At 49.7% G+C, this 13469-nt stretch overlaps 1 protein-coding gene across 1 annotated transcript in view; it reads right to left on the bottom strand.

Moving 5' to 3' along the window:
- The window catches only part of PTPN5 (protein tyrosine phosphatase non-receptor type 5), a gene marked incomplete at its 5' end in the record, with an annotated part of 33892 nt that extends 24207 nt beyond the window's left edge, over nucleotides 1-9685 (bottom strand). The window contains one exon of the mRNA XM_055581328.1: nucleotides 9613-9685. Coding sequence (XP_055437303.1) covers nucleotides 9613-9685 — 73 coding nt within the window. The remainder of the gene's footprint in view (nucleotides 1-9612) is intronic.
- Between the last annotated feature and the right edge of the window lie 3784 nt (nucleotides 9686-13469).

Below are 13469 nucleotides of genomic sequence, written 5' to 3' on the forward strand. Positions count from 1 at the left end.
CTGTGTGTCTCCCCAGCCTCCACCCACACCACTTCCTCCTGGTTTTCTGTGTTCCAGTTTCTTTCAGATTCTCTGCTGGAACCAATCTAGGAAGTAGAAAACTCTAGAAATGAGAGCTTCCGCTGGGGGACGGGGGGTGGGGTGTGGGGAAATCCTTACACAGTCCCAGGAAACACACGAGCTGAAGTTCCCTTCTGTGCTACCTGTGGTGGGCTGGGAGGAGGGGGCACCTACATGCCCATCACTTGGGGGAGCTGGTAGGCCATGAGCAGATCCAGAGACACACTGGGGAATACACTGCAAGGCTTGGGAGCAAAGGGTCAGAGGACAGATGGCACTGTGGAAGGATCTCAGAAACGGGGCTGCTGACAAGAAGAATGAGATTGAAGGCAACAGATACAAATTTAAAATAGACACACATGCATGAAATATTGCCCCCTGTTCTACAAGAGGACACAGAAACAAAGGAACAAAATACACATGAAACATTAGAGCACGTTAACTACGAGGAGAAGGGACATGGCAGTGGGAGACAAAAGAGAAAAATAAATGAACGAAACCAGAGAGGGGCCTTGTGAGGACCTCTGAAGGTAACCAGGCCGCACACAGGGGAGTATGCCTGACAGTACTCTAAAGCTGCCAACCATCACCACCCTCTCTTCTCCCAGATCTAAACAAAACCAGTTGAGCTGGAAGTGGGACCAAGGGCCAGTGTGGAAAGAATGAACGAAAGCAGAGGACCCTTCAAGCTGCCTGCGTCCTGGAACTGGGAGAGTTGTAGACAGAGGACTCCGCCACGATTCATAGACTTAGTGAAACAGAGCTGACTGCCAAGGACCCCTGAGTTTCTCTTGGACTGAATGGGTTCACCAACATGCCGTAAGTAATTTCATTGGCTTTCTGGAGGGAGATTCCATGCCTTGATGACTGTCTCCATAGATGCCCCTGCAGGATTAACCAACTCCTGTTAAGATCCTTGGGGCTGGGGCTTCCCTGGTGGTTCAGTGGTAAAGAATCCACCTGCCAATGCAGGAGACATGGGTTTGATCCCTGGTTCAGGAAGACCCCACATGCAATGCAGCAACCAAGCTTGTGTGCCACAACTACTGAGCCTGCGCTCTAGAGCCCGGAAGCTGCAACTACGGAGCCCACGCGCCACAGCTACTGAAGCCCGAGGGCCCTAAAGCCTGTGGCTTCAAGAGAAGCCACTGCAAGGAAGCCACAACTAGAGAGCAGCTGCCACTTGCTGCAACTAGAGAAAAGACCACACAGCAGTGAAGCCCCAACACAGCTAAAAAAAGAAAAAAAAATCCCTGGGGTTGGGTCAGCCCCAGACTGGCAGGCTGAGCAGGGCCCTGCACTCCCTCCCTTCTGGCCATACCACTCCCCAGGAGACGAGAGGTCCACTGGGCCCAGGATATGTGCCCATGCCCCTCTTCTCAGGCCATGCTTTGGCAGTGAGGACTCCAGGACCCTCTGTCCAAATGGCCTGAAGCCTTCAGGAAGGCAGGAACACCCTTCTGAGGGGAGACATGGCCTTCCACAAGGGTATCTTTAGGTCTGAGGGGTGACCGAGGGTCAACTAGCAGGGTGGAGTGTGGAGCGTGCTTGCACACACAGACTGACGTGCCCCTATGCATGCACACAAGAGCCCCCACCATGCAGGACTGGGCAGGGGGTGGCGCCCCACCTGCAGTCTGACCTTGGTCCCTGCCAACGTCAGGAACAGGCCTGCCCATGAAGCTGCCTGCTGGCAGTGCTGTGAACAACACACGGGGACATCATGCCATCATCAGCACCTACTGTTGTCTTTTTAAAAAAATAATTTTATCTTTGTTTATTTTTCGCCGCGCTGGGTTTCTGTTGCTGCGTGGGTTTTTCTCTAGCTGTGTTAAGAAGGGACTACCCTCCAGGGCTGGTGTGTGGGCTTCTTACTGCAGTGGCTTCTCTTGTGGAGCACGGGCCCTAGGGTGCTTGGACTCAGTAGCTGCAGCTCCCCAGGTCTAGAGCGCAGGCTTAATGGTTGTGGAGTATGGGCTTAGCTGCTCTGCGGCATGAAGGCTCCTCTGGGATCAGGGATCGAACCTATGTCTCCTGTATCGGCAGGTGGATCCTTTACCACCGAGCCACCAGGGAAGCCCCTTATTCACCTCCTTCCTCTGCCCCACAGCCCTGAGGAAGCTGCTGGTCCCAGGCCAGGCCTGCACTGGTGCTTTCGGCAGGAGCCAAGGCCCCAGCATCAGCAGGCTTGCCTCGTTCCTCGCAAATGTGAACACCTACACACAGAAGGGGGGTTGGGGAGTGTGAGTTTGCATGTATAAGTGTGTTTGGGTGACTGTGAGCAAGTAAATGAGCAAGGAAGTGAGCAAGCGAGGGGGAAGTACAAGAGGAGGGTGAGCATGTGGAAAAGAGTGTGTGCACGCTGGAAAAAAACCTATGTTTGCATGTGCACACAGGGGAGTGTGTGCACGCCCTTGTCCACCACAGTACCTAGGAACTGTATGCAGTGAAGGCTGGGGACAGGGTGGAGAAGCAGAAGGAAGGAACAAGCCTGCTTATCTGCACATGCAGGAGAAGGGGGCGTGGCTTCAGGAAAGAAAGAGCCCTAAAGAGGAAACGGTGAACAAGCAAGCGTGTCCACCTCTAAGCTCATCTCCAGTGGAAAAGGCTGGATGACAGGGCGGTGGAGCTGAGAGGTCTTGGGTGCGCAAGAGGAAGAAGACTCGCAGGTGTGGCAGCTGCATGTGCCCAGGGGACTGAGTGTGGGTATGACGTGCATGTGAATACATGAGCATGAGGCTGTGACAAGTGAGCACACACCAGCACGTGTGCGCCTGCGTGGAACGCCTCCGGGCATGCGAGCGAGCGTGCCTGTCCCGGGGGCAGCTGTGGGCTGCCTGCAGGTGTTGGCGATGCCTGATGATGTGTTCACCCAGAAATCTCAGTCTGGGAGGACTGGATGACCTGCTTGGCGCCAGCTCAGGTCTGGATGACCGTGGCCCCAGGAATGTTGGCCGTGTTGCCCCCGCCTGGCAGTATGTGTAGGAATGAGTGAGTCACCCAGGCATGGCTGGTCCTCACTCTGCCTTGCCTCTTAGTCTTGCCCAGTGGGGAAGACAGCTGGGAGGGGGAGAGATTACTCAAGGGCTGTATTTTTACACCATCGTTATGCAACTGCTTGCCATGCCCGTGGGCTCATTCTAAAGGCCCAACGTCCCAAGTCTCTGGCCCTGTATATCTCCATCTCCTTTTAGGTCCAAGTGGAGGCTTAGGTCAGTGGTTCTGGCTGATGAAAACTGTGGAAGTCTACTCCTTATCAGGTTTCAGGGCTACTCTATTCATAATGCCAAGCCCCATCCCACCCCACCCCCCGAGTCACAGTCCTTTCCAACCCCTCCTTGCTTGGCTTTGATTTCTCCATAGCACTATCACCATCTGCCCTACTATATATTCTCCTTATTTATTGTCTATCTTTTCCTTAATAGCAATGCCTATGTATTTTTTTTAACATGTATTTATTTGGTTGTGCCAGGTCTTAGCTGCAGCACAAAGGATCTTCAATTTTTACTGCAGCACGTAAAATCTTTTTTAGTTTTGGCATGTGGGACATAGTTCCCTGACCAGGGATCAAACCCGGACCCTTGCATTGAGAGCCTGGACTCTTCGCCACTGGATCACCAGGGAAGTCCCACAGATGTTTATGCAATACTCACTACATTCCAGGCACTGTTTTGAGCTCCATTCATTCATTTCATCCTCCAACAGTTCCATGTGGGAGTGAATGTTATTCTTGCGGTTTTTGTAAATGGAAGGTACTAAGAGGCTAAGGAGCCTGCCCACAATCACCCCGGTGGTGGGGCCACGGTTGGGTTCAGAATGCCTGATCTTAGCTAGTTCACGATCCTGTCCTGTGAGGGTGGAAAATTTTCTCAGGTTGGCTCACTGTTGAATTTCTAGTACTTACAGAGTGCCTGGCACATGGAGGTGGTCAATGAATGGTGAGTAAACAGATGAAGAGATGAGTGAATAAATGCTGTCACGGAGGATGGAAGAGAGAGGCCGTTGCCTTTGAAGAGCTCATGGCCCCATGGAGGAAACAGACAAAAAGTTATTTCAGTATCAATCAAGATGTCTAGAGGGGCACATAACTTCCCTGGACCCTGGCAGGCAGGCTTCCCAGAGCAAGAGCACAGATGGAGACAGGCATAGTGACGTCACCCAACTCCTCCTAACGCCTCCCTGGAGACATACACACCTTAGTTATTTCTGCCTCAGTCCACAAGGTGCCAGGAGAATATGATGGCTAAATGGTGACAAGGAAACAGAATGGGGCAGTGGCTCCTGGGCTCCGGAAGGAAACTGCCTGGAATGAAGCCTCCCTCTACCAAACACCAGCTAAACGAACCTGGACAGACTCTCTAACTTCTCTGGACCCTGGTCCTTTCTTCTATGAGAAAACTGAAAGCGTTAGTAGCTCAGTTGTGTCTGACTCTTTACGACCCCATGGACTGTAGCCCACCAAGCTTCTCTGTCCATGAAATTGTCCAGCCAAGGATAATGGAGTGGGTAGCCATTCCCTTCTCCAGGGGATCTTTCGGACCCAGGGATCGAATCCAGGTATCCTGCGTTGCAGGAGGATTCTTTATCGTCTTAGCCACCAGGAAAGCCCCTTTCTTCTATGAGATGGGGGATAGCAAATAATGTCTGATTTCTTAGGGCAATCATTGTATTTCCTAGGGAAATAATACCTAATTTCCCAGGGCAATAGTGGCAGACTTTATTTTGGGGGGCTCCAAAATCACTGCAGATAGTGACTGTAGCCATGAAATTAAAAGACACTTGCTCCTTGGAAGAAAAGCTATGACCAACCTAGAAAGCATATTAAAAAGCAGAGATATTACTTTGCCTACAAAGGTCTGTCTAGTCAAAGCTATGGTTTTTCCAGTGGTCATGTATGGATGTGAGAGTTGGACTATAAAGAAAGCTGAGTGCCAAAGAACTGATGCTTTTGAACTGTGGTGTGGGAGAAGACTCTTGAGAGTCCCTTGGACTGCAAGGAGACCAAACCAGTCAATCCTTAAGGAAATCAGTCACTGGAAGGACTGATGCTGAAGCTCCAATACTTTGGCCACCTGATGTGAAGAACTGACTCATTTGAAAAGACCCTGATGCTGCGAAAGATTGAGGGCAGGAGGAGAAGGGGACGACAGAGGATAAGATGGTTGGATGGCATCACTGACTCGATGAACATGAGTTTGAGCAAACTTTGGGAGTTGGTGATGGACAGGGAAGCCTGGCATGCTGCAGTCCATGGGGTCACAGAGAGTCGAACATGACTGAGCCACTGAACTGAACTGAACTTCCTAGGGCAGCAGAGAGGACTGAGTGAGATATGTTACTATATTATGATTCATAAGAAATTTATAATTGGTCATTCAGATGACCAAAATATATATTTCTCATATATACTTGGCCTTTATCCACAGTTCCTAACTCATATCTTCCAAAACCTTTGGAATTTCTTGAGCTAGAAGAGCAATGAGATAATATTTGGTCACATCTTTAGTCCTGAAAATGCTTCAGGGAAGGTGCCTTTTGGATCCCACCCAAGGATGGGGGCTGGTAGCCAGGAGAACCATGTGATTAGAGCACTGGAACTTTCTAGTCCCAGGCCTGACCTCAAGAGAGAGAGGCTGGGGATGGAATCATTCACCAATGGCCAACGATTTAATCAATCGTGTTTATGTAATACAGCCTCAGGAAACATCCAAAAGGACAGGACTGGAGAGCTTGTGGGCCAGTGACTACACAGATGTGGGTAGAGTGGTGCTGGGAGAGGAAGGGGCCTCCAAGCAGGGAAACCGACACCTTGCCCGACACACTGTCTTCGGTCTGGGTGGTCATCTTCTGCATCCTTTAATATCCTCTTATAATAAATTGGGGATCTAAAAATGTTTCTCTGAGTTCTGAGAGCCATTCTAGCAAACCTGAGGGCAGTGTTGTGGGAACCTCTGATATAGAGCCAATCATAAGTCAGAAGTACAGGTGACCTTCAGGACTTGCAATTGGCATCCTGAGTTGGAGGGGGTTGTTGGAACCTCCAGTTGGTAGCAGGTCACCAAAAAGCACAGGTAACAACCTGGGCTTGTGACTGGCGTCTGAAGTGGAGGGTGGACTTGTGGGCTCGAGCCCTTTACCTGTGGACTCTGATGCTCTCTCCCAGTAGAGTGTTAGGAATGAGCTGACTCCTCACATACCCTGCTGGTGTCCCCGCCCCCTGGCTTACATGTAAAAGCATTTAGTACAGTGCCTGGCACCAGGAGGGCAATGTGCTGGCCCTGTGGAGGTGATCATTACTCCCCTTCCATCCTCTGCTGGTTGTTGGCTTTTGGGGAGGAATGGGAAAGAGGGTTGGAACACATCACGCTTATTACTGCAGCCTCTCTGCAGTGGCTTCATGCTATTTTTCAGAAGCAGCTCCAAGCAGGGCAAGGACTATGCTTGTTATTCCTAGCACATTCCACTATATTCCCAGCATAGCATCTGACACACAGTAGGTGCTCAACAAGTATTTGTGGAATGACTGCTCGTGTGATTACATTTATTTCATCCTGGTGAGGATAAACGTACATATTGTTGTCTCCATTCACAAACAAAGGCCTAGAGGACCAGCAAGGTTAAGTGATTTGTCCATAATCACACAGCGTGTATACAGAACAGCCGGATTCTAAGGCCAGACCCGGAGTTCTTTCCTCCACACTATGCTACTCTGGATTCCTATACACGATGTCCTATTTTCTGTAGATTTTTTTCTAGCCAGTGGGGCCATCCCTGTTTGTAGAATCATCTCTGAATTCTATGACTCATATCTGAATCACAGAACTGTTTAATAGTTGAAAGGACTGTGATGTCATCTCGACCTCCCACCCTTTGCGGAAATTTCCAACGTCTATCCAGACAATACTTAAATACCTCGAGTGACGGAACACTCATTTTGTCTTGAATTATCAAGTTCCGGGACCAGATTTCTTTTAGAGTCAAAAAGAAAGTTCTGTATCCTGTGGGCCAACAAGGTCTCTTTTTAAAATTTTTATGTATTGGATTTATGCCCTCTTTCTGAGACATACAGAATGGATATGCTGTCCCCTTCACAAGACAGCCTTTCAGATGTTTGTAGACAGCTCTCATAGCCCTTTGGAGAATTTTTTCCCTCAAGATAGCTGTTTTGGGTTCCCACAAGGACTCTGGTGCGATGGCATCCATCCTAGCCTACCTTAAACGTGAACGTGAAGTCGCTCAGTCATGTCTGACCCCATGGGCAGTAGCCTGCACCAGGCTCCTCCGTCCATGGGATTTTCTAGGCAAGAGTACTGGAGTGGGTTGCCATTTCCTTCTCCATGGAATCTTCCCGACCCAGGGATCGAACCCAGGTCTCCCGCATTGTAGACAGACGCTTTACCATCTGAGCCACCAGGGAAGTCCTAGCCTACTTTAGATCAGATCAGATCAGATCAGTCACTCAGTCGTGTCCGACTCTTTGCGACCCCGTGAATCACAGCACGCCAGGCCTCCCTGTCCATCACCAACTCCCGGAGTTCACTGAGACTCACGTCCATCAGGCCATCAAAAGTGTTTTGAGCAATGGCACCCCCTACTGGACAAGGTATGAATTACGTCAAAGGGCCAAATGCTCATTAGGAGGCCGGAGGAGCTTCCTCAGTTACTGGGGTCCCGGCTCCTGGTGTGAATAAAACAACTGCTTAAACAGTCATCGCTATTCTCTCAGCATTGAAACATGTATATTATCATATATGAAACAGATTGCCAGTTCAGGTTCGATGCATGAGACAGGGTGCTCAGGGCTGGTGCACTGGGATGACCCAGAGGGATGGGATGGGGAGGGAGGTGGGAGTGGGGTTCAGGATGGGGAACACATGTAAACCCATGGTTGATTCATATCAATGTATGGCAAAACCCACTACAATATTGTAAAGTAATTAGCCTCCAACTAAAATAAATAAATTAAAAAGACAAACAGTCATCGCTTTAGAGTCACACCTCGTTATTTTCTGTGTCTTTCTTAAAGAGGGTCGCTGAAGACTCAATACTCTAAGCTTCCTTGCCAATCATGAGGTTTCTGACAAGCTACAGGTCTGAACTGAGTGCTGAAGAATTGATGCTTTTGAACTGTGGTGTTGGAGAAGACTCTTGAGAGTCCCTTGGACTGCAAGGAGATCCAACCAGTCCATCCTAAAGAAGATCAGTCCTGGGTGTTCATTGGAAGGACTGATGCTGAAGCTGAAGCTCCAATGCTTTGGCCACCTGATGCGAAGAGCTGACTCATTTGAAAAGACCCTGACGCTGGGAAAGATTGAAGGCGGGAGGAGAAGGGGACAACAGGGGATGAGATGGTTGGATGACTTGATGGACATGAGTTTGAGTAAACTCCAGGAGTTGGTGATGGACAGGGAGGCCTGGTGTGCTGCTGTCCATGGGGTCGAAAAGAGTTGGACACGACTGAGCTGAACTGAACAGGTCTGGGACTTCAAAATTAGAATTCAAAAGCTGTTGATTTTTCCTTAACAAAGAGGTCTGGCAAGGGAGGAGCTTCCCTGGTGGCTCAGGTGGTAAATAATTCACCTGCAATGCAGGAAACCTGGGTTCGATCTGTGGTCGGGAAGTTCTGCTGAAGGAGGAAATGGCAATCCACTACAGTACTCTTGCCTGGAAAAATCCCATGGGCAGAGGAGCCTGGTGGGCTAGTCCATGGGGTTGCAGAGTAGGACATGATTGAGTAATTAACACTAACACTTTTGGAAAAGGAAATATGAAAATGTATGCGGTGTGACAGGATTATGGTGATTTTTCTTTTCCTTTTTTTTTTTTTTAACTTGTCTTTATTTTCTAATATTTCTACAATGGATATTTGTTATTAGGAGGGAAAAATCAATAAAAACTTTCATAAAAGGTAAAAGCACACAAAATAACTTCCTCCACCCTCCTTCCTTCCTTCCTTCCAAAGCGATTTATCATGACTTAGGTATCTGGTCTCTAACTGGGATGGGCTGCCATCTCATGGGCAGGAGTGCCTTGGTAATATCTCTACGGAGACAGCAATGGCCACGGTTCACACTCCGCGCAAGAGCAGTCAATGGGACTCAGGCAGTATAACTGGACATTCACAGCCAGGCTTCTCCCCAGCCCTGTCAAGGAGTTTCTCCACATCGTCCCCCTACCCTTGATTCTTGCCACGGTGAGGCTGTGTTTCCTCATCTTACCTTTCGAAGTCTGCCCAGTATACCACTGGCCAGTGGTCATGTCCCAGTCAAGTCTGGGCTCCCTAGCTCTCCACCCGTCTCGCCACCCTCCCCACACACCTTCAGCTGCCTGCTCTTCCCTCCAGCTGAGTCTAGAGCAGCTCCAAATGGTATCAGAAAGACATCAGGGATTCGCAAAACAAATCTTCACTGAAACGAAGACCTACAGACCAGCCAAGTCACTCCTCTTGAGCTGATTCACAGCCACCCAGGTTCTCCTCCAGCCCCAGGGTCCTTGGGGACTCTCTGCCTCCGTTCAGAGCTCTGGGAGCATCTGGGTGCTGGGAAGACTCACCGGGCAGCCTCTCGCTGCAGCACATGTCCAGGGCCCCTCCCTCGGAGTCATCAGCAGTGTGGTTCTCTCGCTCTCACTCCTGCAGCAGGACGAAAAATGGGAGGTGAGGCTGTTGATGAATGAGGATCAAGACAAAACCCTGAGCAAAGAGGAAAAGCCTTCCTTTTTCTGCACTGGGTCCTTTGGAATAACCCTGTCCCATTAGGGGGACCTGAGGAAAAGACCAACCTACGGAGGGGTCAAGCTGGAGAGGCAGGGGCAGAGTTTTGCAGGTGTCTTCCACGTGGAGTAACCAGCAGCAGCATCACTAAAACCACCATCAGCACCGTATCTCCACCATAGAAGGAGGGCTTACTTCATGCAAAGCACTTCACAAACTTTATCACACTGAGTCTTCACTAGGACCCCATGAATTAGGGATCATTCCACTTGGCTCAGAGAAATTAAGTATCCTGCCTCAGGTCACACAGCACCTTCGGATAGAGCGGGGTATGAAATTACAGTCTAGGACTCCAGGTTCACATTTGCACTGCTGTGCCATTCTGCCTCCGAGTTTCTGTGGGTTTGAACCCTGAGTGGTCAAGAGGGATCTGGGTGACATACAGTCTGTGTCCAGCCCTCCCCCATGCCCTGCCCATTTCCTGTGGCTCAGGCAGTACAAAGTGGTATGCAAAACTCTTCTCTAGAAATAGCTAGAAAAAGTAGCTGTCTACTTTTAGACATATTCTAAATGTTCTATTTCCTTTTGAAATCAGAAAACCTTCTTTATCAGGGTACCTTTCAGGACTAGGCTGGGGTCTAGAGTTTCTCCTTTACCCAGTAAGCTGGAAAAAGTTTGCTGGAGATTAGCCAGACCCCAGGTGGGTTCTGGCTTCCCTGGTGACTCAGACGGTAAAGAAGATACCGTCTGGGTATCTTCTGGGTTAGGAAGATGCCCCAGAGAAGGGAATGGTGACCCACTCTAGTATTCTTGCCTGGAGAATCCCATGGACAGAGTTGCCTGGTAGGCTACAGTTCATGGAGTCGCAGAGAGCTGGACACGACGTTCCCTTTTCACTTTCATTTTTCAGGAAGTTTGTGTCGTCTGACATATCCTGAGTGACTGCTCTGTTCTCAGGGCTTCCCCTGCTTTGGGAAGGGCCTGCTGCACAGCGTGGGCTCCAGGGGCTCTGCCTGCCCTTGGTCCGACCCCTAGCAGCAGCTGACTGATCCATGGCTGGACAAGCCCACCAGCCTGGGACAATCAGAACCTCTCCCCTGCACTTTTCAAATATATTCTGAGGGCTGAACCATTGTAGCCACAGTGCCCTGGAGAGAGGGTCCAGAAACATCTGTTGCTGAGGCCATAGGAGCTGCTGCATTCCGGCCCATCCTGAACCTTGACTGAGCAACATGCCTGTTAAGCCCATCAGATGCCCCAGGATCCTTCCAATTGCTGTTGTTCAGTCACTCAGTCGTGTCTGACTCTTTGCGACCCCATGGACTGCAGCACACCAGGCTTTCCTGTCCTTTACCACCTCCCAGAGCTTGCTCAAACTTATGTCCTTTGAGTCGGTGATGCCATCCAACCAACTCATCCTCTGCCGCCCCATTCTCCTCCTGCCTTCTATCTTCCCAGCATCAGGGTATTTTCCAGTGAGTCAGCTCTTCTCATCAGGTGGCCAAAAGTATTGGAGCTTCAGCATCAGTCCTTTCAATGGATATTCAGGGTTGATCTCCTTTAGGATTGACTGGTTGGATTTCCTCACAGTCCAAGGGACTCTCAAGAGTCTTCTCTAGCACCGCAGTTTGAAAGCATCAATTCTTCAGCCCTCGGCCTTCTTTATAGTTCAGCTCTCACATCCATACATGACCACTGGAAAAAACATAGCTTTGACTAGACGGAGCTTTGTTGGCAAAGTAATGTCTCTGCTTTTTAATATGCTGTTTAGGTTTGTCATAGCTATTTTTCCAAGGAGCGTCTTTTAATTTCATGGCTGCAGTTACTGTCTATGGTGATTTTGATCCTTCCAATAAATTCCAATATTTTAGCTTAAGATGGTGGGATTTGATTTCTGAAACTGGCAGTCAGAAGAAACTTTAATCTACCCTTGCTATCATAGCACTTCCAAGAAGTTCAGGAGGTCAGCTGCCTCTCCACCCAATAGCCCTGCAATCCTGACTCTTAGACTGGTCCTGAGGCCGACTCCAGGCCCAACTGCAACCTTGAAACAGTGATGGGCACAGAGGTCGGGGTAAGGATGCCCCTTTTGATTCTGACATCTTCTGCTCTCAACTGGCAACTGTTTTACTCTTTCCTCACTCCAGCTGGCACGATCTCTGAGAATCCCAAACCCCAGGGCCTGGCTCTCCTGCAGAGAGATGAGTGCTATCTTCAAGGCCCTTTAAATGTCTCTGGAGTCTCTCCACTGTTCCCCCCTCTCTGCCACCTACATCTTGGTCCAGGGCAGCATCTCTTGCCTAGATTTCTGAGGCGGTCTTTTAACTGGTCTCTGGCATCCACTCAGGCTGGCCTCCGAAACATTCTCTGATATACATGGCTTCGTAGGTTGTGCAGTTTACAACCTGCACGACTGGATAGGGCTGGCCTGAGCGAGAATCAGCTCTTTCACACTTACCACATAACTTGCTTCTTTTAAAAAATACTTGAATGGCGTCCTATTACACTCAAAACAAAGACAATAATCCTTAGATGTGGCTTACCAGATCTTGAACATTCTGTCCTCCATTCATCCCTCCAGCCTTATTTCATGCCTCTTTCCTTTTTAACCTCTGCACTCTAGCTACATCAGGGCAGGCTTTTTTCTGCACAGTGCCTTTGCTCATGCTTTTCTCCCTGCCTGGAGAGCTCCCCACCCCCCACCCCCCGGCCCCCAAGGTCTACTTCCCATTAGTTTTTACTCATAGCCTTTGACAAAGTTTGAAATTTTATTTTGCCTTATGCCATTATTTGACTAACATTGGATTATAAGTGACATGAGGGCAGGGACCACCATTTGGGTTTCATTTATCACTGTAGTTTCAAAGTCTTGCTTGGTGCCTGCTCCATAGCGGGTGTTCAATGCATAAACAAACACTCGGTGAAGAAGTGAACGCGGCCCTGACCTTCTGGGAAAAAACCTCAGGCCTCTCAAACATGGCCATTATCTGAGCTACCTTTGGAAGGCAGACCTTCGTGAAGGCACTTGGAACCCTCCTCCCCTGCTGCAGTCCACAGCAGACCAGTATCACAGAGCTGGAAGCCCTTTCATTTAGCAGAGGAGGAAACGGAGGCACAGAAGGGAGTCTGCCTGGCCCCAGGTTATGTGCCATGTGGGTAGCCAGCAGATGGGGATGGAGAACCCCGACCCCTGACCTCCTGATCCAGAGCTTTTGCTTTCTTTACCTTGAAGAGCGCCCCGGCTGGAGGGTAGCCCCAGAGGTCTGACCCTTGGCTCAGTGCAAAAAGGTAACCCAGGTATATCCAGATACCTCTGCAATAGGACCCATGATGACTCACAGCTGCTTTCACACCTCAAGCCTCCCAGGCCCCAAGTCGTGTTCAGAATAGCTCAGCCCTGCATGTGTGCAGCGGACTCTATAAATAAGCTTCCTAGAAAATGACTAATTTCATCATCAGGAAAGCAGAAAGAGTAGCACCTCTCATCTGGAGAGGACAATGAAGCAAGAGCCTGCTCTGGGCCCTGCAGTCGAAGGACTCCAGGCAACCTCGCCAAAACCTGCATGTTGAGGCTGTTCAGGGGAGGGTTTGAATTAGATTTCCAAAGGGAAGAGCTGGTGCATTCAGGCTGACTCGAGAAGCCCAGTCTCTGGGCACTGTCCTCCTTCCTCCCAGCCAAGAGCAGAAATAGCTGCTT

Source organism: Bubalus kerabau, chromosome 5 (genome assembly GCF_029407905.1).
Source record: "Bubalus kerabau isolate K-KA32 ecotype Philippines breed swamp buffalo chromosome 5, PCC_UOA_SB_1v2, whole genome shotgun sequence".
In the NCBI taxonomy this organism is placed as follows: Eukaryota; Metazoa; Chordata; class Mammalia; order Artiodactyla; family Bovidae; genus Bubalus; species Bubalus kerabau.